Genomic DNA, 25,625 nt, shown 5'->3' on the forward strand with positions numbered 1-25,625 from the left:
TTTCCTAAGAATTACAATCTACAGAAGGTGAAATCTAATGTCAACATGCATCTTCTTTCAACTTTATGCCCATGGTAATATAGGTTCTAATACCTCTCGTGTTCTGGGTTTCATTGAAAAAAATTATACAGAATATGTCTTTTGGCCTGGAATCAACTACATAATTGAAATAAAAAAAAAAATAAATAAGTATACTCTGTTAAGAGTGTACTATGTTATTACGGTCGGTTTGTTGGGAGAAATGACTATTTTATTAGGCAGATCTGCCGTTTTCATGAAACGAAGCGCTCTTCATTAAAAGTGTCATGTGCGTGTTCATATCATGCATTATAAAGCACATGTCAGCAGATAGGTATGTATGTTCCATGCGAGAATGAGCAAGACGAAAAATTTAAGCGATTTTGAATGTGACATAACAGTTGGCGCAGCCATTATGAATATTTCGGAAACAGCAATCTTTGTTGGATTTTCAGATGAAACTGGCTACGCAAGAGTTGTAAGAAATTATTTGGAATGAAAACTGTACGATAGAAAATTCAGTTTTGATGATTTTTAGACCTCAGTCATGTCTAGAAATTTTTAAAAGCATGGTGAAACTTCTGATCGTTTTAGAAAGGAATGGAACGAATGATTTGAATAGTATTCAATCTCGCTTGAATAGCATTCAAAGATACCTTTTGGCTTTGATGTGCACAAATGGTCTGCATTGCCAGTTATATCGGGAACCTTACCTATTTAGCTTAATCTCATCTATAAAGGTCTATGTTATTACATGAAAAAAGGAATTCCAAGACATCACAATTCATAATTCATCTACCCAAAAAAAAAAATAAATAAATAAAATAATAAATCAAGAACATGGGCATCGCAACAAAATCCATCATACGAAAATATCTCCTTCACAAGTTCTAAAGTTGTTCAATATTGGTTCTTTCCAGAATTATATTCAACGCATACAAGTACAGAACAACACGGATCTCTAAATGCAAAGCTTTTCCAATTTAGATGTTGCTTGAGTAGCATTTGCGTAGGTAATGTTAAATTTGTCAAAATAATAATAAAACATTTCATTTCATCCTAGTTGTATATTACATACAAGTGGAAATCAGACGTTTCGTGGTATATTCTCACCACTCCATCACCGATTGCTGTCACTGCTACTTCATCGTTGCATAGCTCACAAAGGTTTGACTTATTAACTAAATAACATTAATTCATAAGTAAAATCATTGTAATTCTTGTTACCTTGATCTGCAAATAACCACTGTGTCTAAATACCTACCTTTATTTACTTGCAGATCAAGGTAATCAGAATTATCTTTTGAGCTTGCTAGTTATTTTTCCTGCCCCATCTTGAGGACGAGAGTGATATTCTGCTCTAGCGAGGTCAGCATGGACAGAACCCCAATACTGGATGATAGAGGAGTGGAAAAAAGTTGTCTGGGCTGACGAATTCAGGTTCCTGCTGGTTTGCACTGATATGGCACTCGAATTTATCAAAAACAACATGAGTCCATTGGCCCATCCTGTCAGGGAGTCAAAAATGCAAGCTGGTATCAGAAATAGTGTGTGTGTGTGTGTGTGTGTGTGTGTGTGTGTGTGTGTGTGTGTGTGTGTGTGTGTGTGTGTGTGTGTGGAAGGGGGGTTTCTGGTTCATATCAACCCCCTTGATTCCAGTGGAGAAACATATTGCTGGAAATTGATTCCGATCAGGCGCATCTTTTCATGTCTGCAGTATGATATGCGAATGGATTCTTTCAAGACGATAATTGTGCAGAACTAGTTCCAGGAACATGAGCATGAGAGTGAATTCAGTCTGCTACCGTGGTCTCCCCAGTCCGCAGATCTCAATCTAATTGAGAACCTCCTTGAGTCCATGCTACGACAAATCTTCTTAGGGCTGGGGTTGGGGGCTGCTCACTATTAGATAGATATACCTAATAAAGTGGCCACCCACTGTACAGTGGTTGAATAGATGGCGCTAAAGAAAGAAGAGGACAATTGAAAAGGGGGATTTTACAGTAACTAAGCTATTTTAATTGCAGCCATTGTAGTCCTAGTGACTGACTTTGTTTTTCCAAATAGGGTGTATTCTATATTCGCTTTGTTTATTTTAGGATTAAACACAGTTTCCCGGGGGAGGGAAGGACAAACCTTCGCCAAGAAGGACTAGCTCGTCCACACTCAAGATGCAAGGGAAAAAACCACCAGTTTAAATGGATCTTACCAAATACCATTATAGTCTATTAATAAAAACAGTTTTAAAATATTGTTAAACAGTGAAACCTATTATCGTTGAATGCATGGTAAACAAGTAAACTAGAGGAGACTATTTTTTATGCTTCAAGAGCCACTTGAAACAGCCGAAGGGTACCCATAAGATTAAGAAAGGCAATATTTTAGAAATGGAAACGGTTGACAGCCCTCTAAAAGGCGCCTCTAAGTGATAAAGATAAGGTACTGGTGTCACCAGTGATTACCAGAAAAAGACATAAAAACAGAAAAATGGTCCGAGCAGCTGCCACGTTTCCCATACGATTTATACCAAACGGAAATAGGTATATTGGTCGAGTAATGGGATTTGTTAGTCTCAGTGAAGAAGGAAGCCTCGCCAAAGTGAGTGCGAAAGTAATGGTAAGGGAGTTCACACACAAAAAGAAAAAACTAAAATAACTGGAAAAAATAAAAGAGAAAAGATTTGAAGAAGCCTTTTAACTTACGCCCGCTTCCTTAACTCACAGGTCAACGCAAAATAATTAATGCAAGCGGTAGAGAAGTGTTTAGATTTTTTTTTTTTTTTTTTTTTAACCAGAATTCCACAACTTTTCAACAGCGCAGCACGCTCAGTTCGAAGAACAATATTTACGGCCGCCACATTGTTCGTTTAATATAATGGCGATAAAATAAGAAAAAAGAAATAAAAAACGTAATCGCCATTTATCACTGAATTAAAAATTCCCATCTCTTAAAAAACATCCAACACGCCCTGCATTCTTCCCGTTGAAGATATTAATGTGTAAAAACAAAAATTTATTTAAATTTCCAGAAGTTCATTCCTGTCAGTATTTTAATAAGTGCCTTGTATTTAGCTGTGCTGAGCAGTTAATCAAATTTACTGATTAATGCGCATAACAACAATGCATAATAATATTACATAATATTATCCACGATATTACACAACTTGTTTTGCGAAGAATTAAAACCCCAATAGAGAATTTCATTATGGAATCAGTGCCAATTCTCGCTTACAACTGTACAAAACGTGTTGTATCTCAGTCAAAATCACATTCTCATTCAACCAATGATATCCAATCAATTTCTTAATTTAGATTCCGTTTATAAGTGTAAAATCCTGCTTTAATATTACCATGAGTAGAGTGAGTTTTTTGTATTAAGTGTTTTAGGCAATGTAACTCCCTATAAACATAAATAAATATCTCAAAATAGCTAAGAAGTACTGTTTTCCATCATTTTTCATCAATAGAGATAGCACTAAAAATAAAAAGATAATAAAAACGCTAATTAGATTATAAAAAAGCTAAAATGAAAAAAAAAGAATTCAATTTTAATGCACAAGACGTGATTGATGGATAAATACGAGAAAATGCACCTGATAATCTCATTTTTATCAAGACATGTTAAGCGATAAAATTTGTCAATTTTTAATTTTAAGGCAGCAATTTAAACACCCTTAATAGCCTTTTGATTGTTAAATAATCTGATTCACATGAAAGGCAATAAATACAAGGCATACACAAAAAACATCTACAGATGGCGCTGGAGGATTGGCTCCTATGTGGAGCTAAACTTGTTCATGTTCATTAATTTGGCATTTAGCTTCCGCGTAATTAATAGTACGACAGTACTGAGAACAGTAAAGGTAGAATACTAATATTTTTGCTATTATATACACCATCCTCTTAGTATTATTCGGACACTAATAATACTGAATATATGGATATTTATTAAAGAAATTAACGCGTAGGCTCAACTTTTTGATAGCAATGATTCTATGCAGAACATTCTCAATCATCCGCACTATCATTGTTTACCATATGAGCCGAAGCAGTTAAAGCCATGAGGCGTCCGAATATCGCATTTGCAGTCTGGATCTATACTGTATTTGGTTCGCCCTGTTCTGTGAGAAGGAAAAATCCGAATTTCATGAAGAAAACCCAATATTGGCTTCATGAAAAAAATATCCACGAGTTCCACTTCTATCAACCCGGCTCTTTTCCAAACAGTGCGAAAGAATAGAGACACTGTCCACGAGGGTGCCCATGATAATAGCAATTCGAAAGTGAAACGAACAGAATGCGAAATGGGATATTCTGGTCTCTCTTGGATCCGATCTTCGAGACCGGTGTTGTACATGATTTATATGGAGACTGCATCCTCTAGGCTAATCGGGCAGACCTGTTTTCTTTAAACGATGTGCATACAAGTTTGTCTTTTATGGGATAGCGCTTTATAGTGCTGGAACATGAAATACCTAATTCCATGAGGGGAAATACATAAGCCCGGTAAGTTCAGATACCAGGGAAATAGCGAACTATGCCAGCAACCCAGCATCAAGACATGCCTTCCTCCTCCGAAATGTATTGTTGGGAGGATGTATTATGGTAAGCAGCGTTCTACTGGTATTCTCTAAACTCCACGACCGTCAGATCAGATCTCTACAATGTGTAGCACGATTTGTAACTGCAAAAGACCTATTCATATTAGAGTCTAAAAGAGATTGCCAAGCCATTTATTGCCATGTTTTTTTTTTTTATTTTTTAGTCTACCGACAAAATAAAAAGATGGATATAAATTCTTCCATCTATTGCCATTATTAGCCACTTTTCCCTTTGAAAATTTCAAAATGGGCTCATATAGCACGATATACGCTTATTTATTTATGTGAATTATGGTAATATTTTATATTTACATGTTTTAGTTGCCAACGCCTGGGACTCATTTCACTTCTATCAGTAGTGGTGATGAAAATACTTAGTGCAACAAAGACTACTGAGGTCTAAGTAAGTAGTCCAAGCAGCTAACCTCTAAAAATATGGATGAATGTTTACTAATGTTAAGAAATAATATTTTGTCAATATTAACAAAAATTTTGTCCATGTTTTCAGTGGTTGGCTTGTTTTGCTGCTTATTCCACATAATTACTGCCTGAAATTCCAGTGTCCCCAGGGGTTCAGTAAAATCTCGCAGAACTTATGTTATGCTGCAATTGATTCACACAAGACTGGATTGGATGTGAGGATGAGAAGTTATTTTCTAGCATTCACAGCCACATCTGTTTTCGAGCGCCATCATTGCACAATTCTGGGTTGTTTGTGGGAATTTTCACCGTATAGTAATTTTTCGCATTGTCACACTGCCATCGGAAGGAGTACCCGAATACGTTTGGGATGATAACGTACACACTATCAAAAAAGAACAGTTTAAATAAGGAATGAGAATGAATACAAATATTAAGGTTTCAATATACAAATATAATTTGAATGAAGTGAAATTCACTCAATTGTGGACTTAAATTCATTCCACACAAAAATGATTGGCTAAAGGAGTTATAAATGCGCCAGCGTGTGTGTGTCGTCTTCAGTATATTTTTATTATTAATCCTAATTTAAATTTTTGCTGCTCTATTGCTTTATTCGGAATTAGTGAATTTAATTATTATAAAAATACCGTGTACTGTATTGTCAGAATTTTTTTCGGAATTAAATTATTTTTGAGCAAGTGTGCTTTACAATGTTCGGTTCAAACTCTGTTTTTATTGATGTTGTGTCTGAACTGCATATGAATTTGCCATTTTCCTTTGAGAATGACAAACATTCACGATTTACGATAACATTCCAAACTGTCCGAAGCATTATTTTTGTGTTGTAGACATTCGTGCACCAATAAACGTAAGTTTGCCTTAGACATACGTTTTATGAAATATAGATTGCTCAGTATAAAATCGTTAGCAAGTTTCAGGCTTTCAACGAGAAATCGAATCTCATGAAATATACATTCCTTGATGTTGGATATTCTTTCAGATAGTTCTCCCTGTAGCGTAAAAACGAACTCTGACAAAACGTCATACCTGTTATAATAGAGTATGTCATCTTGTAGCAAAACTAAATCTTTTCAACGTAATATGCTTGTCATTTCAGATCATTGGTCACTCTCAGATCAATTTATCGTATCCTGTAGTATTCATTTCTTTGTACACCTGCAGAATAACTATAGAAGAAAACGACAGCCTGTATAATGTTAAATTCTTTAAGCTCCATTGTCCTTGGTGCACGCGTGCGTGAAATTTCTAAATTCATTTCTAAATTTCTCAACAGCCCAGTTTTGTGACTTTGAAATAATTACCTTTCCGTTAGCTACATATAAAACAAGTACTATTTCGTTATTTTATAAGAAACTTTCCTGTTTTCTGTCTATTTGATCACTGTTATAATGATCTAATTATCAATATCATACACTTAAATTTTAAATTGATGGTGTCCAGAATGAATACATCCAGACACTATCAGTGTGGACTGTTCAATAGTGAATAAGTCCATACACAATCAAGAGTTAATTTCGGCATTTTACCTCCGAAAAGTATAGTCGGGAAGCTCCATATTATCTCATCGATCAAGATGGGTGCTCTTGTCTGCAGGGGGGAGGGTTAATATTGGCAATCATTACTCTTGTTAAAGTATTTCTTATAATGAAAGAGCAATTCCTATTGATTTCTCGATTATCGCAGTGATCCAATAATCCTTTCCTGCGTGCGTTCACACTTCATTATTGCTGTGGTGAGTATGGTCCATGCCATTACGATGAATCATTGCGGCCATTACACTGTGAAGCGGGCGCACTTGCCTCGACAATCAGCCATCGTGGGCTACATACATATGGCATTAATTCTCTCAAAGCAAGTAGGCTGCAGTGGTAAACGAGGATTGTGTCAGTTTGAATTCTGTGGTCTTGTTATGCATTTTAAGGAAATGCTAATATCATTACAATGGCTTTATTAAAAGAATTGCGTCCATCTTTAAGAATAAGCAATTACCATTTCTTAATTAAAATTTCATCTGAAAACAAAGTTAAATGCATACTGGTAAACATGCAGTAGTTTGACTCTCGCAGTAATTGTAAATCTTCAAAATAAATGTTCTATTTATATTCCTAGACAATCACACAGTCAGAGGAGTTCACAAGATAGAGAGACCGGGGTTCAAGCAGCCACAGGTTTGAACCCCAGTCACTCAAAGCAAGCGTACTTATGCACCTTTTGCCTGACCATCGGCTACTGCAGCCTTCTATTCACTGAAGAAAACAATATCCCGGAAAGAGGCCCATTAAAGCGAGTTCGAACCGAAAAAGTTTTCCGATATCGACAGAGCAGCAGCATCATCATCATAGTTTGCCGTCAAATCTGGGGTTGGCGATCAGCATCTGTTGTAAACACCATGAAACAATTGTTCCACAGTTCTGCCTGTCCATTCCTTCAAATCATCCAGCTATAATATTCTTCTTCCTCTCACCATTGATTCTTCCAGTCAGAATGATTTGACTGGAAGAATTCTTTCACGAATGATTCTGACTGGAAGAGTAGCATAAACTAACTAAAACCAGAATGGCTTGTTATAGAATATCTCTCTGCTATTTCGAAATTATAGTAACAGATACAGGCACTACTTAGATTCAGTTTTAATCACGCAACTGTACAATTTCTGTCAAGATAATGGTAACAATGCACGCCTTGAAAATTCTACTTTCATAAACGAGAAATGTTTAACAACCAGAGAACGAAACAGGATGGTTGCAAAATAAACTGTAGAAAACACATTCAAATGCTATTATTTGAAAGTGTTTCTTTCCTGCAATTTATTTTGCAACCATCCTGTTGCTAGTCTTAATCTATCCTCAAAAATTGAAGCTAAAACCTTTTTTTTGTGTGTGCTTTCAAACGAGTGAGTAAAATTTTTACATCAAAATTTGATGTGAAAATTTTACTCACTGTTGCAATTCAACTTAAACTGATTTTACAATTTCACTTAAAACTGATGCACTCGAACATGTTGAGTATAAATATCAAAATATCATTTAAGCTCATGCAAATCAGGCTAGAGGAGGAAGGAAGGCTACACGAGTTATATAATAATGCTGCATTCAAGATTGCTGTTCCAGCAATCTTGAATCCGACCATTCTAAAGCTAGTTTTTTATACTGGCGGAAAAAGTATACGGGAGTCTCTAGAGGGAAAATCCTTTGCCTCCCTTTAATTCCCTTCCTACAAGATTGGCTAAACCAGACATTTCTTATAAATGCCTTAATATGTTCTTCACATCGTGGAGACCTATTTAAATAATAAGTGTTTATTCAATGGACCTCGAGGGTTATCACTATCCTCCAACAGTATGTGGAAAAGGGCTAGGTTCAGATCCCGTCAATAAAGCGAGCAAATTTTATGAGCTTTTTTCACACTCTGACCGAAATAGCAGATCCCATGTAAAGATAGCAAGTTCCCCTTTCAACTTCGGAAATTTTTCTTCCACCAAACAAGCAAATCGACCAGAGAACACAAGCAATTTAAGGACTAAAATGGAAAAAAAAAAATGTCTGTTTATTTGATTTGCGAATGATATGTCTTTCGTAATGTCTAGTAATGCAAATCACTAGATTTACAGTTATTTACATTAATAGAAATTACGATAAAGAAAAGTAGAGTATTCAAGAATAAATTTTTAAAATTTCTCGTAATCTATTTTCTGAATTCATTCTAACCAGACTTCCATGAAATAATAAATTTTCATCTGCAAAAGAGCAAAAAATTTTAACACCTAAAAGGAATAAATTTAGAAGTCAGTGAAGAGACTGGCTGAAGATCCGTGAGAGGAAGAGTGAAATATCAAAATTTGAACGGTAATACAATGCTCTTTCACTATTTATTTATTTATTTATTATTATTATTTTATACCGCTGGATTACTATTGCGATGTTTCACATCTCAGAATTCGTCTTACTTCGATGTTTTGTAGTCTCGACATCGCTAAAGCCAGCAAAATTCTTTATTTTAGCCAGTTATTTTGGCCACGTTGAGCATTATGAAATGATTTTAGATTGACTATATTTTTACCTTATCTGTTTCAGCTACTTTAGAATCCAGCACAATCTAGATAATCGTTTTAGTGATGAACTTCGTAATATTTCACTGCCTCTTAGATCTTCAGCTGTTCTCTTCAGTGGCTACTAAATTTATCTCTTTTAAAAATATATATTTTTTGGCTTTTGTCCTTTTACAATTGAAAATTAATTATTTCCACCGTCGTTGGTGTTTTTATATTAGAGTGATTGATATTAGTCTCTGCTGCATTGCTTGAGTTTATATCTGCTAGATATTAATCTTTTTTTCTCTACAATTTACCTTCGCACGTTTATTCTTAAGTTATACACTGTATATGCTGCAGCATTTATTTTTATTATTTTTTTGAACTAATGAAATTGTCAGTCACACACGTAACGACTTATTTTAACAAATTTTCTTTATTGATTTTTTCCAGAACCTGAAAAATCAAATAATGACGACAAACCTCTGGGTAGAACAGGTAAGCCTATTGGTGGTGAGAGATGCTTATTCAAAGATCATTTGTGAAGGAATAATGCTAATAATATTTGTTTTTTATGCAGATTAAAGAATAATACTGAAAGTGAGCTAACCAAACTAAACATGGGGGAAAAGAATAATGATAATACGGATTTTACTAACTTAGTAATTTATGTATGAGGACAAACATAGTCTAATAAATGGGGAATCAACTTATTATTATACCTGTTTTTGGAGTGATAAATCAGAATGTAAGAATTTCAATAAAGAATGTCTTAAATTCCACTAACTTGCACAGTCCAAGGTTTGGACAGAATCCTTGTGACGAATTCCATTATACAGGAAACTATGTACAACGAACTTCTGTTTTCTTAGGGAATAAATCATCGTGAAATTTCTGTTTGGCGTGGTCAGCATATTGCACAACCGATAGGTCAAGCTGGGGAAGCGAACAAAAACAGAATGCTTAAACGTTTTAAATATATGCAGATATGCTTTACATATTAAAAGGAAATCAAATCACATTGGCTTGAGTGGATTCAAATCTGGAAAACATTAAACTCCTCCAAATCAAACTTTTTAAAGAAGTTATGGTCTTGAACATTCGGGGCAGGTTGAGCAGGCTTATCTTACAGATAAATTCCATATTTACTAACCACGAGTCATAATTTTAGCTTCTCATATCACTCTTAATTTTGTACAAACCTGCCTTCAGTTAAAGAGTAAAGCTTCGACAATTCTGTTTGAAATCTTAAATATCAATCTACATTAAAAAAAAAATGCTGAAAATATCATTTATGCAGCCTGACTGACTGTATAGAAAAATTTGCTGACATGTTGAACCTGATTTTAGATTGAGAAATTAAAACTGAATTTCAGTATTACTCTATTTCCATTGGGTTTATGATACCCATAAAGAGAAGTACGTTCTGTGGTCTCCTAGATCACATATTATACCAAATCCTTTAAACCTAAGTAATCTACGGTGTCTAGCTATAGCACTTGAGGTGGAGCTGTTTTTATGATTGAAGTTTGGCGGAAGAGCTGCAAAGATCTCATTGCGCTTGATTCATATGCCAGTGAAATGATTAGGGTTAATTAAAAGTGATCACATAAGTGAATTTGTTTCAAGAAATTGAAGAACTCGGTCAAGCTGGAGTTACTTCCCTTCAGCTGATGTACTGCTATTGGCTCAATGTATGATTATCGAATTTTGCAAGCAGAGAAAGGAGATCATTATCCTTCTTTATAAAACGATGGTGCGATCACATTCGAAATACTGCATACAAACCGCATAGAAACAAAACAGCTATAAGCCTGCCTGTGACACGAATGCCACTTGAAGCTCGCCTCCTGGTATAAAAAAATAACGTAAGAAAACATAATTTTTATGTTATTTTTACAGTAGTGAAAAATAACGTAAAATATCGTTAAAAATGCAACATTTAATTTCTTGATTGAGTAAAAAAAAAAAATTATACAACCCACCCCAAAAATCAGCGATGAAACTAAACACAGGCACAAAGGATCGCGCGTGTGTGTACGTACATTGGAGACTACCTGGTATTAACTCAGCATAGAATTGGAACTACAAACAACCTGAGGCAATAATGACCACTAGAAATCCATTTTCTATGAGGTGGTTTCGATTAGGATGTTATATTCAAGTGAAAATGCATTCTCTATACAGATTACAGATTAAATCATTGAAACGTCGCTATCAGTGGTACGTGTCACCAACCTAATACATAAATTGTGCAACCAAACGCTCTCAAATGCATTCAAAACACACTGAAGTGTAGGATATTTAATGTTTAAACGGATTAAATGCCATACGCCCGTTAAATTTTACTAGAAATAATGTTTCACCTTTACTTTAGAGCCGATTACAGGGTATACCTGGAAGTGACGGTTTTAGAGAAGAAAAAAAAATACTCCACCACCACCATTATATTTTATGGAATATTTTGTTAATCAAAATGTCTGTTCTTATTATTCTCAGAACCATATTTGTGTGAATGTCTTAATCACACTCCTGATTTACAGATTGCTGTGTAGAGAAACTTTTATTCGCGTACATTTTGGGGCAGACATTCTCCAGTGCCTACTACTAAGGTTGGTGTAAAATTTCTTCACACACATCCATATTCTTTGCATAAATCATAATCAAGAAATGATAAAACTAGTCTCTGGACTGGTCCAGGACGATATGAAATCCAGAACCAAAATCGACCTAAACTCATAATGAAAATCTAATGTTGTCTATCGAGTCAAGGATGGGCTAAATCTCGAAACTGCAAGTACCGATCATTTCACATTTTCATGTGAAATTTATTAAGGAGAAATTTAAAATTTACATCTACTTGCATTTTGTTTGTTTGTGAAACCTGTATATTTTCATTCCCTTAAGATGTAATTATATACGAAATATACCGGATGTTTCAAAATTGTACGGGACAAATATATTCTACAGATACAAATAAGAAAAACTTCCTATAAACGTACGTCTGGAAATTCTTTATTTAAAAGATATTTAACATTAATCGTAAATTACAAATCATAAAAAGAAAGCGAAAAATCTCTAAAATGAAAACATCGAAAGCAGCTGTTAAAAGTGAACTCTTTGTATCTATGCAGCATTCATCGCGATGAATCCACGATTCCCTAGCGTATCTTGTCGTTTCAGCAGCTTCAATAATGCCATTTCTCAGGTTGTCTTGAGTAGTAGTACGCCAAAATAAACCATGGATTTCATTTAACTACACAAAATAATCGAAGAGCTATTCTGTGTGGAGTGAGATGAAGTTGGGTTCAGGGCTGCTCCAACCAATCCATCGGTTATTGTACTCCGAATTTAAAGTTAGAAACATCAAGGTAGACAGGAGCGGGTGCACCATCATGCATAAACCACATCCTCAGCCAATTTTTAAGGGAAAGTGGTTTATAATGGAAGATATTACGACTAAGTTAAGTTCAAAAAGCTTTGTCTTCAGCATCTTGATAATGAGTATACTGAAAACAAATACATTGATAATGAGTACTAACAAATTGTAAGTTTTCTTCGGCTGAGGTATGAGTGCTTCGAGAATTCCAGGATCACATGTACATTGAAAAATGAGCCACTGACAGACGTTTCGGCGTTTGTTCATATCTTGTGGATACAATTTTTGTACTGCGAAAGGATACAATTGCTGCTCTTGTAATATCCACTTCCTCCATACGCCTGCAGACTTGACAACCTTATGATACTTGTGGTAAGAGCTGAACAGCACGAGATATATAATCTTAAACATTGGCAGTTCGTTGAAATATCCCTCTAGCACGGTTTACTTCTAATGGTTTCAGCGTACCTGCATCTCTAATTCCAGAGCAGCAAATACATGATTTGATACTCGTTGGGGTAGAAAAGTTTCAGCGAATCTGCAAGCATCTGCTACGGAATTCCTATCTCACCATAAAGTAAAATTAACAACGATTTGTTGTTAAGCAATCAGGTGCGTGCTTATCCGTCTGAAAGTGGTTCCAGATGCCCATCAACAGTGTTTAAACATTTTGCTTGGCAAAAGTTAACAGATTTGTTGTGTTTCCTGTAATATCAGTTTAACAATGAGGCAGTCATTGTGAAAACTGAAACTCAGTAACACTTTGAAACTGCTGGTATGTATTTTGGCAAGCTGCTTACTTACAGTTGAATAACTGGTATGATTCATGTAATATTTCAATACTATTGAAGTTGATGATTGGATATGTTTTTTCTGCTGTTTTACAATCATATTTTTATGACATATATTTAAACATAAAAATGTGTTGTTTTACATGGTTTCATAACTTACGATTAATGTTTAATATCACAAAAATAAACTCTTTTGAGACACACTCTCGCCTAAAAATTTAGAATCATAGCGTATAACAAGTGTTTCGTTGAATTTTTTGAAATTAGCTATGACGATGTAAGGTTTAATATAAAAAAACAGCACACTACAAAGTATTTTAAGATTTTTTTATTAAGCATTGCGAAATTTACAGAAAAAAAATATTGAAATGATTAATATTAACAATAATACTGATTTTTCATCAAAATATCCTCCAAAAAGATTTTATCACTGCCTTACACAGACGTGGACATTCAGGAGATTATTATAAGGTGTATTGACTAACATTCCAAACGATCTGCAAGGTTATCCATAAATTTTGTGAAGATGAGCAGCCTTCACTGACTTGACGGTCTAGATGATCCCATGAAATCTCTATCGGGTTAAAGTCAGGCTATTGGGATGGTCACACCATAATTTGCATTATCCTCTCCTGTTTAATTGCTAGGAAATCTCTGCACAGCTTAGAGCTGTGCTTTGATTCATTGTATTGTCGAAATATAAAATTTCTTCCATAAAGTCGAATTCCAGAGGACATTGCGTTATGTTCAAGAATGTTTTTCAGACAATATCAGCCAACTTCAGGAAAACAGAAGCAACCACAGATCACGAAGGAGCCATCACCGTGCTTTATTGCAGGCACTAAACAATGTGGCAACACTTTTTCTTCAATTGAGTCTCACATAAACCCTACATCTGGATCCCAAAAATTCAAATTTGGATTCATGCGACCCCAGTATTTTCATTTTTGTACTCTTCAATTGCCTGGTGAATAGTTTTCGGACCGCTACATGACTATAAGGTCCTACTTGTTTTGTAGTGGACATAGACACAAGAGTCTCTCTGTTGCTACTGAACTTAGCTGGGATTTTAGATGCAATACGTTACCGATTGCGTTTAGAATAAGTGTTATCGTCTTATCTTGTGCTTCCATTGTTACGCGGCGCAGTCTTTCTAATGGTGGTCTGTCCTTTAAACTGCAAGTCTCCTTGAATCGTCGAATGGTAGTTTGTACTCTTTTAAAAGAACACCTCATTTTTTTCCCCATACCTCTCATTGAATAACTTTCTTTATACAGAATTACAACAGCACTCAGTTGCTTATTTCTTGCCATGTTTATCTCGAAATACACAAACGTAGACCAAACCATCTTTCGGAATGAAGGGTGTTCGATTTTATAAGCTACAGATCTTACTCCTCAATTTATATTACTGCAAAACACTCTAGAATCTTCTATAATATTGAAACAATACTGCAATACTCCCATTTTCTATAATATTCTACGTTCTGCTACATTCAGGACTCTTCTACACCTTTCTACAATATTCTTAAATATTATTTAACTTTTTGAAATTTTGTACATAATAACAGAAAATATTTTAAATAAAAATTAATAAATAGTTGGTCATATTTTAATAAAAGCTTTGATATTAAGAAAAATGATTTCAAACTCTTAGCCGGGAATACGTTTTGAGAACACATTTTCTTATTTTTAGCTGTAGAATGTGCTTCTGCATTTGTTCTGTGCAATTGTGAAACGCTGCATGTATCCATATTTTATTTTACAAGAGATATATACAGTGGTGATCAAAAAAATTGCATCACTTTCAAAATTCACCGAATTTCTGTGAAATGTGGCATATATCATATACGTTTCGTAAGGATTACTCTATTGCATCATCCATCTATAGCAAGCTTTCTTAGATGGTGTTACGCATGACTGCATCACCCTAGGAGCAGTACAAGTACAGTACATATGTCATGAGCCCCAGTATTCTGTTCTCTTACAATGGCTAAGTTTTCACAATTACAACCAATTGGGAAAATTATTGCTGCTGCGTTGAATGCAGAGGGACATTCTACGCATGAAATAGCTAAAAGGATCCCTAGCAATCAGTCAACTGTGGCACGTTTATTACAAAAATAATCAGAAACTGGCAGTCTAAACAGAAAGGAAGTGGACATCCACGAATATCTCTTCTTCTTCTTCAGCGCGGGACAGATTTCTGGTCTGTCTGTCTGTCTGTGTCCGAAACAGAAGATCCTCATCGACAGATTTCAACACAGCAGGGAAGGACGATTCAGGAGTAAAGGCAAGTATTGCTACGTACATAGACGCCTTTTCTCGTTGGGTTTAATAGCAACTTTTAACAGCAAATTGGGTTTAATAGCATAAAGGACGTTGTCTAAGAAAACATCCACTTTTTATACAAAAATGAAAGCCCAGCGTCTAAAGTATGCAAAAGAGCGTTCTAGTTGGTCTGAGGATCAGTTTAAACATGTTATTTCCTCTGATGAATCAAAATTCAACTTGCATCGTTCAATTATAAATAAATGTAATTTATTTATAAATAAATAAATTATATTTATTTATTTATAAATTATTTAGAAATAATTTAAGCTATCTTTATTGATAAATAAATATAGCTTATTTCGCTGTCTTTACTGTTCACAGGTGCAGATATGGTTGAATGATAAATACATTGGCATAATGACATGGCCCGAGAACAGATCAGACCTCAGTCCAATTTAAAATTGTTGTAAGTGGCTGTTTCTGTAATGCAAAATAAGCCAAAAACATTTAGAGAGCTGCAAGAGATATTAATCCATGTTTGATACCATGAGGTTTCCTTGGAATACATTCAGAACCTTATCCAGTCGATGCATCAAAGCAATGGGTGGGTCAACGAAATATTAGTGCATATTTTGTATTTTGGTTATGTAGTTTCCTGTCAACATATTGTGAGCAAAGTAATGAAAAATGAACAAAAAAAAAAGCACCGCTTTCATAGAATTGTTATGCGAACCATAAGTAACAAGCTGTTATATTGGAGAAAAATACTTATTTCTTAGTGTATTTGCCCATAAGACATAAAAGTAAATTTTTCTGCAGTTAATGTGTTTCATATGTGTATTGTTATTAGTTATGTTCTCTCAGATATTTCTAAAAGATTAGCTGCCAGTATAAGGACAAATAACCGAAAAAATGAGGTGATGCAATTTTTGAGCACTACTAGATATATATCTCATTCTTTCATCACTTTGTGCTTCATCAGATATAAAATAACGTGTGGAGTAATTTTTCTCTCACTCCATCATTAAAGTTGGTCAGGGGAACGCTACCGCTCCAGGCAAAGAACATCATTTATTGTTCCAGACTTAATCGATCAAAGCAATTTAGACCCTATTCGCTGTTTAAACTCAATGAAAATTGTTTTTTTTTTTTCTTTTCTATAAGATTATGCTATGACGGATATTTTGTAGATAATTAAAAAAAAAAAAAAAAAAACCTTTTAAGAACTTCCAGCTGTTGTAGCCGAGTGGACAGGCTGTTGCTGTTGTTGACCTTAACGACACAAGGGCTACTGAGGCCAAATCGTGTCAAGAGTGGACAGGCGCAAGCATACACACGAGGTTTGGCAATAAACTTCATGGACTAGTGCTGTTGCAGTCGTGTTCGAAAAGTATGAAAATAAACAGAAGGAGTTTATTGTAGTTCAAATTTCCTCAACAGATTGTGGTACAGAAATTTTCCAGTAAGCTGACAGGTTGCAAATAACAACCAGTTTCATTAGTAGCGTTAACGTTCCGTGTCACGATTTTGAAATGGAGCAAAGAATGAATATAAAATTTTGCTTTAAACTGGGAAAGTCTGAAACAGGAACGTATGAAATGTTATAACTTGTTCATGGTGATGAAACGTTAAGTAGTCTGAATGATATAAGCGGTTTGAATGATACAATGAGAACACAGCTCAAAAAGCTAGGGAAATTGTGTGACAAGGATTGTCATTTCCTCAGAATGATGATTAATCAGTTGGATATGAATAAAAGAGTCCATTCTCAAATTTTCCGCAAAATTCGTAAAAAAGGAAGGTCTATGCAAAATTTGTGCCGCGCAGCCTCACTGACTGATGAGCAGGTTCAACGAAGAGTATCATGCGAAGACTTCATCCAGAAAATATCCTCCTTGACTGTATTGTCACTGGAGATGAGTGTTGGGTGTTTCAGTATTATACCAAGAGACGAAGCATCAGAACGTGCACTGGACTTCAAAATCATCACTAATATTTTTCATTTACAGAAGTCCAGGATCAAGACGATGCTGATCATGTTTTTTGACAAACAGGGGTGATTCAAAAGGAATTTACCTGAAGGCGAGAGAATCAACGCTGCTTTCTAGTACAGATGCTTCAAAGACTACTGAAGACGATTTCCCAGGTAAGGCCGCAATTTCGAGAGAAAGGCAACTGGTTCTTGTGGCACGACAATGCCCACGTCCATTCCGAGCTTGTTGTGAAGACGTTTCTGACGAAAAATGGGGATTGTCCAGATAAACCGTTCATCCTACTTTCCCGATCTAGAACCAACGGATTTCTTTCTCTTTCCCAAGTTAAATGCCCTAAAAAAAGGTACGATTTAAGAATGACGAGGAAATAAAGAAAAATGTAACCGCCGCATTGAACATCTTCTCTTTGGACGCTTTCGCTAACTTTTTTTCAAAAACTTTTACAATAGTGTAATAAGTCCGTTCAATCAAGCGGTGGTTACTTTGAATAAAAAAAATAACCATTTTTGAGCTACTTCTCTGTGTTTTTTATTGTACCAATCCAAGAACTTTATTGCCATACCTCGTAAGTACACGTGCTTTGAGTGACCGTGGTGGAAGCCTGCGTGACTACTAAATACGGCGCTGTTTCTTGTATTCTCTCAATCTTGTGAACTCCTTTGACTGTGTGGTCATTAGGAAGTATAACCCGAAAATTTATCTGTTTTACCTAATCTCCAACATGAGCAGAATGCGCAACAGGAATCGAAGGGTTGTTTCATGCAAGTTGCTTTACAATTCCCATTGTGCATAAGTCGCATGTCTTTTCTGTATGTGGAATTTTTGTGGCTGGGAGCTTATCGATTCCCTACCCTTTTAAACAAGATGCCAGGTGTTCTGCATTAGATGTCTTAGAACTAACTAAATATCCAGTTTTACCAGATTCATCTCGCAATTCTGAAGACTGTTCTCTTGAAGGTGGATTATGAATTGACAGCTGTTCACCTATGTGGCACCAAAGCAACAGAGGGTGGTACGTTGGAATATGCTACAACTTTTTGATCCTCGTTCTTTTTAAACTTGGATATTACACCACACAAAAGTAACATTCGTAATGAATATGGACTATCTCCATTATCGCGAACCAGCCCTCTTTTTGTTGATTGTTTGTTTGTTTGTTTAAGGGTTTAAGAGAAAAGGGCATCAAAGGTCAAATATGACTTTCCAGGTTTTCTTTTTTTATGTAAATCAAATTTCTTAGACTTTTTTTTATCAAATTAGATTTGCCGAAGAAATTAAACAGATTCGTCTAGATTTGCAGAGTTACCTAATATCTGTTGAAGGGTAAGTGGATTCTGATTATTCTAAACTCTGGAATCAAAGGAATTTCTGAAGCGAGAGCATACCAAAAGAATGTATCTTACTGAAAGCTGAAGTTGGCATTGAAAACAGATAGGATGATTTTCACTAGGTAATAGACGATAATGCGCAAAATGTGTAGGTGTGGCCAATTCATAGTCTTGCAAGCATTACCTGTAGTTTATTGTTGGTTCGATTTCTCCATACCTGGGCCCATTCGTCTTCACTCGCTCTAATAAAAATTGGCCTAAAAGTCAGTATATGGAACTATCACTGTTTTGTTTGGTAGTTCTGATGCGAACTTTGCTGCACTGTCTGCTTTGTCATTACCTTCTATTCCGAAGTGTCTTGGTATCCAGAAAAGTTATTTAAGAGTAATTTTTGATAGAGGTTGATTAGAAAGCAAATTTGTTGTAGGAGAGGATGATGAGAAAGTGATGACTGCTGACATATTTCACTTAATGCAAGCTGGATAAGCATATAATTTTGCAGAAAGTATGATGTACTCAACTGGAAGGGATTTTGAGATTACTGCGAAGGGAATATAGCTTCTGCACCTACATGTGAGTGGGGCTTAGTCTAAAGTTGATCTGCAGCTACCAAATCAAGGTACCCACAGCGTCTTGAACGTGATAGGCATTCTAAAATAGACTTCATATGCACTGTATAACTTGTTGCCACGAACAATATTATGCTTCACCTGTTTTGGACCTACATAGTACCACAAACGTACCACAGCGAGTCTGATGATAATTTGCACCTTCTTTTGGTAGCCATCAAATGGCAAGAAAAACATAAATAAAAATAAATGTATCATATGAATACTAGAGGTTCTTAAATATTAAAGTATTGGTACACACTTAAGCAGCACGTGTGAATTTCGCAAAAGCATAAAACCTTCAATGGCCTTAAAAATATTGACACTGCAAAAAAAAATGGTACTATCGGATTTAGCACACAAAATACGTATAAGAGATAGCTAAATATGAACATAGTTACTGTTATCGTAGTCCTACGCTCATGCGCGTGCAGATTGTCCACTATTTTAATGCAGTGTAGTCGACGTTTCCTCTTTCTTTTCTTTGTTTTTTTCCCAGATAACTCGAGGACTTTCAAACCAGAATGGTCGGCAAACAGATCATATGCTGGATTGCAGATCGGTCAGAATGTCGTTCCTGGCACAATGGATACAATCACCGTTCTTCTCAAAACGTAGACCAGACTGGGGTTCGAATCCCATCAATGACAGGATTCGGAAAAAACCCTTTTCGGCCCCACACACTCACAAAGCAGTGAGTTAACTGGTCTGAGGCAACATGGTCTGTTGTTTATCTCTCAGGTATTCGCCCAGCAAACAGGAAAATCGATCACAGAATACGCGCAATTTACAGACACGATATAATGATGCCATATAGCTTTGCGCTTAACACACGCACGCACACACAAAACAATCTTAAAACAATCATAACAATCGCTGTTCTTTCATACCCTGATTTCGAATTTTACTAAGACCAATAAAATTTTTAATACATAATCAAGCAGTATAAAAGTGTATACTACCATTATAGTTACCTATTAACTCTTTTGTTCCACGTGGTTCTAACATTCTTTGTGAATCACAAATATTTGTTATTACAATCTTATTTATTTAAACATTCATAAAACATATATTTTTTGTGTTAAAACAAAAACATATATATATATTATTTTATTTATTTTTTGATAAAACAAAAAGATATAATTTTTTTGTTATCTCAGTACTGGCACGACTATAAATTAATGTGGGATCCTGGAGAGTATGGAGGGGTTGACATGCTGCACGTACCGTCTGATCACATCTGGAGGCCGGATATAGTTTTGTACAATAAGTAAGTATTGCCTTTCAATGCTACAATTTCTTTTTTTCAACCATTGTGAATTTTTACATAAAATTATATCGTTTTAATAATAAACTTGGACCTTGCAGTTCTCTCTCTCTGATCATTGGAGGAAAAATATTTTGAGACCATACCTCACCCATCACAGGTTACTGCCTAGATCAGAAATTAAATCGACCCCCCTCCCTTGGGGTACTTGGTTTTTCTTTTCAGGAACGTTTATGAATCACTTTTTTTTAACGAAATATCGACAAATCATCCCAATTTCAAGTTGAATACAGGCTTCTTTTTCCCATAAGCTTTTAATAGTCAATGGTAAATTTCTTGACCATGAATTTCTTCGGAAAGTTTCCCACAAGGAGAGGTCCATATACATTTGCATAAAAATGCAAATGGTATTTATATTTCAGTTTTAAAAAAATGAACACACGAACAACTTCATAAATGACGTATATTAACTTAGTTGACACAATTTCCTTTATCTATGGCACTCAAGCACGAATATGTAGAAAGCAGAAAAGAACCAGCTGATAAAATTCCAAGATTAGTTTAACAGTTTCTATTTTCTTTGCGCATTTCCCAGTGTCATAAGAGAAAACTCCATTGTACCTTTGTGCGCATATTTCGGAGCTAATCATGGTATGCGCATTGCGCATCCGAAAGAAACTAAGAAAACAGAAACTATCAAAGTTTTAATCAACTCATGGTCATCAACTCTTTCTGTAATGCATTTATAGCTTCGTTTATTCTTTTGACCCACAGCACTGATAGTAAAAGAGATATTGTTTGCCATCGAGGTAAACGTAATTACGTTTAGGATTAATAAGAATGTCGGTCGTGCAAAAGTTGGACAGACCTTTTCTTGCTTTCTTAAGAAAAGGTCAATTTGTTTGTACGCACACAATGAGCAGTGTAATAAAAACAGCGGTAAACGTGATCGATCACAATTTTACCTTTGTTAAAGCTCCCCGTTTGCGATGGCTAAATCGAATAGCTAGCACGTTGGTAAACTTGCTAATTAAGTTTAAGAAATAACCGTTGATATTTTGGCGCTTAATGGAAAGCTGTAACTTTGATGAGCTCATTTTTCAACATTCACTAACAATTCTTTTCACAGCAAAACAATGGGAAGTTTTAATTATGAAATTCTAAATGAAAGATAAAAATTAGCGTTCAAGAGGTGCTGCTCCGATCATTCTAACTGCTGTTGGATTAACACTCCTTGTGGGGTCATTATCAACCACTTTAAAATTGAATTAGCAAATGTAAATTGTGTTAATTATTTACAGTTTCATCATCAAACCCTTTAGAACGGAATTATTATGTGTATTTTCTTTTTTTTGTGTGACAGTTGTTCACTTAGCACTTTTTGATACAAAAATCCTGTAGAGATTGGGTGTTAAAGAATACTGAAATGAATAGGAGGTTATCTGCCGAAATTTTTCTTTTTATCTTCAGATATAACGCACGACATAATCCATTAACTGTTCTCTCATTTTCACTACTGCCAAAACACGTTAGGATATTTAAAAAAGAAATTCTTACTTCTGCACATGAATAGATCAGGCGCAAGAAAACTTACTACGATAACGGATTCACTAATTCTCATGTACGTACATACTCTGCTTCGCCACTTTATTAGAATCATCAATTAACGGTGTGTTGGATCACCGTTGGTTCGAATCACTGTTGCTACGGGACGTGACATGGCATGGCATCAACAAGGTGTTACGTGACACAGGAACACTGAACTATTCATGAAACAAAACTCCTCAACTGCTGAAGTAACATGAGTCGAGAACTGTGTAAACGAAGACGCCTTTCCAAATTATTCCACAGATGCTCACAGAGGATTGCGATCCGATTATTGCCTGGACAGGATAAATGTTGTAAGTCTTCCTCAAGTGATTCGATCACGCATTCAGCCAGATGGATGGTTGCGCTGTTTATTCCCACTGACCACAGAAGCAAACCTCTCGGTATATCTAATCCACAACGATGTTCAAATTCTTTCTGATGGGAATTCATAAGGCCTTCCAGTAGGGTCATAGGGACCAGAATATGCCGCAGAGAAACATGTTCACACTGCACACCGCTTCCACTAGCGACTTTCACGCACTGTCCGTGCGTAACAGAATAGTTCCAATTACTGCCATGTAGTTTCTGCCTCGTGCACTTTTCCATCGATATTGAAAAACATAAATAAATCGAGACATCCGAATACATGACTCCCTATCAGCGCTCCTGATTTCCGTCCTTTTGGATTCCTGGCACCAAAGCAGCCATATTTTCGGGTTTGTTTCTATTCCTCAATAAATGCAGCTAATTGTTCTCTGCGATGCTTACGCTTCATAGTCCACTCCAGCTTCGCTGCTATTTTCCAGCCGTTTTCCATTCTTTAAAGACCCGATTGACAGCAGTCTTCGAACGTGAGCAATGTAGCCGTTCTAGCATTCCTCATTTTTTAAAAAAAAGTAGTATATTCAGTGTTTAGTACCATAGCATAAGAACTGAAGGCCCGTGAAGATGGTGATAAGGTACAATTTCCAGTGAATCGGTTTACTGACAACGGTACGTTATCAACAAGTGTCTTCTTGCCAGTGAATCGATTTAGACACTATTTGGTACACATACAATGTGTCCTATGCGATTTACATATTTTTGCTTATTTTTTATAAAATAATTGTAATCGTTAATGTCCAAAAATCCTTAAATCTCCCACCCAGTTTTAAATATTTGTCCCCGGAAAGAAATTGTAATCGACTAGATCGGATGAGTACGGAGGGCGGGGGGAAAGAGAAGGAACTAGGGGCATGTTGTTGGCCATAAATTGGTATATAGAAAAGGCGTTGTGAACGGATGCATTTACTCATCTGGATTATCATGATGCCTCAACCCAATCCCAATGTCTTACTATCCTGGAAATTTTACCCCGACAGTCTCCTGAAATGTTGCAATGGTGTTTTTTAATATTTTTAGCCTTTTCGAAGACGTTGTTCTATAAAATCTGTCATACAGCAATTAAAGGGTACTTCAGCACGATCTTACTAGGAGAATTATAAACAGCATTGAAGCAAGCTACAGGAGTGGGACTGGCGCCAAACTCCTCAAAAAGGAATACACTATTACCACATATCGACAGAACCCCATGCGAGCATTCTCATTCAGTAGCAAACTTACCTAGTAGCGCCATATTTATCGCTATCTTTACACAGTGAAAAAAGACTTGGTCTTCAACATCTTAAAGTGGTCTTGAACGAGAGTCGAATGATTTCTTTTTTTCAGAAACTGAGTTTTCATCCCGCAGAGCAGAAAATGTACGCAGTTTACAAATATCATAAGGCCGTCTCGGGATTTTGCTTCCTCGGCGCAACCAGCAAGGAGAGTCCAAAAGCTTTTAGGTAACAACTCGTAACATACATAAAGTCCATCAAAACAGCATAATAAGATAAGAACGTATACGCAAATGCCTGTACGTGCCTGTTTTAAGCGGCATAACTTAATAGAATATTCAACAAAAATGCATGCATTCTTAATCACAGTTTTAAATAAATTAAACAATTTAATTTAAATAAATTAAACAATTTAATCGTGGAAGGAAAACGTACCACATTTCAGTTTCCGTAAGTTGCGCAGGTTTATCTTCAAAACCACTCTTTAAATATACCACTGTAAAATATATGTTATTATTACTAGGGCTCTTTCATTCATTTGACTTATCATTAAAGTTAGAATTTTCCTGAAAATTCCTGAGTATTTTTAAAAATGTTATTAGTGGGGACTGAATTGATCCTGATATACTTAATGTGTTTTTAATGGACAACATTACTTTTTATACAGTCGGAATTAATTATAACGAACTCGAAAGGGACTAAATTATTTATAACTAAAGTTCTAAAATTAACTTCAACGAAACACAGTATAGTATAACGTAAATTTCAAAAGCAGAATATAAACAAGGGAAAAGGAAGTAATCAGAATTGACAGGTCCAAAGTCGCCCATTTAAATTAAATATACGAGTAGGCTAGATATACGATTTTTTAAATTTCTCTTCAGTATCATCCGTAGGATTTATTTCATTTTATTTTGACACAATTCCATCAATATCCACTTAATTTGTTCATTAAAATTCCTGCGTTTTGTCTTCTGATATTCTGACACCTTCACGTTTGGTAAAAAAGGAAGAAATTAAATTATGTGAGAATTAAGAATAAGTAGAATACGTGAAATTAAAAACAACGAAGCTTTAAAAAGGTATAAAGTACATAACAAAACCTCCATTCTCAATAAGCTATTGCATCAATGAGAAAACAATAGTACAATATGTATATCTATCGTAAAAGTTAATGAAAATTAATTCAGTCTAAAAGGGTCGTCATTTATCTGTATTTTTATGTTATTGCCTTGCACCATTTAATTTTTTGTTTCTTATACTACTAGCGCCGATGGTAATTTCGAAGTAACTCTGGAAACGAAAGCACAGTTAACAAATAAAGGAATGATAAAATGGAAACCACCGGCCATCTACAAAAGTTCCTGTGAGATTGACGTAGAATTCTTTCCATTTGATATACAAACCTGCCTGATGAAGTTTGGTTCCTGGACCTACGATGGATTTAAGGTATTATTTTATTTATCGCTTCTTAATTCAATCACAATGAAGTAAGTAGAAGAATGTAAAACTCGCGTATGTTTATGTGTTATGAGAAATACACTTTACCAAAAGTATCTGACATCATTACGTTTGCAAAATATGACTTTTAATAAACGAATAAAGCGTACACCCAATGACAGCATCGATCACTGAAAGGGAGGAATTTATATCCATTCCTCGCCTTCACTGTAGTCCCTACTTAAGTTGCAGAAGAGGGACGTATTGA

At 35.3% G+C, this 25,625-nt stretch overlaps 1 protein-coding gene across 1 annotated transcript in view; it reads left to right on the plus strand.

Moving 5' to 3' along the window:
- LOC150084509 (acetylcholine receptor subunit alpha-like) overlaps positions 1-25,625 on the plus strand; it is a 483,889-nt gene that overhangs the window by 398,317 nt on the left and 59,947 nt on the right. Inside the window, exons 3-5 of the mRNA XM_090375255.1 lie at positions 9,546-9,590; positions 20,626-20,735; positions 25,186-25,366. Of these exons, the coding sequence (XP_090231381.1) occupies positions 9,546-9,590; positions 20,626-20,735; positions 25,186-25,366 (336 nt within the window). The remainder of the gene's footprint in view (positions 1-9,545; positions 9,591-20,625; positions 20,736-25,185; positions 25,367-25,625) is intronic.

Source organism: Mastigoproctus giganteus, chromosome 6 (assembly GCF_048544385.1).
Source record: "Mastigoproctus giganteus isolate SK-2022 chromosome 6, ASM4854438v1, whole genome shotgun sequence".
In the NCBI taxonomy this organism is placed as follows: Eukaryota; Metazoa; Arthropoda; class Arachnida; order Uropygi; family Thelyphonidae; genus Mastigoproctus; species Mastigoproctus giganteus.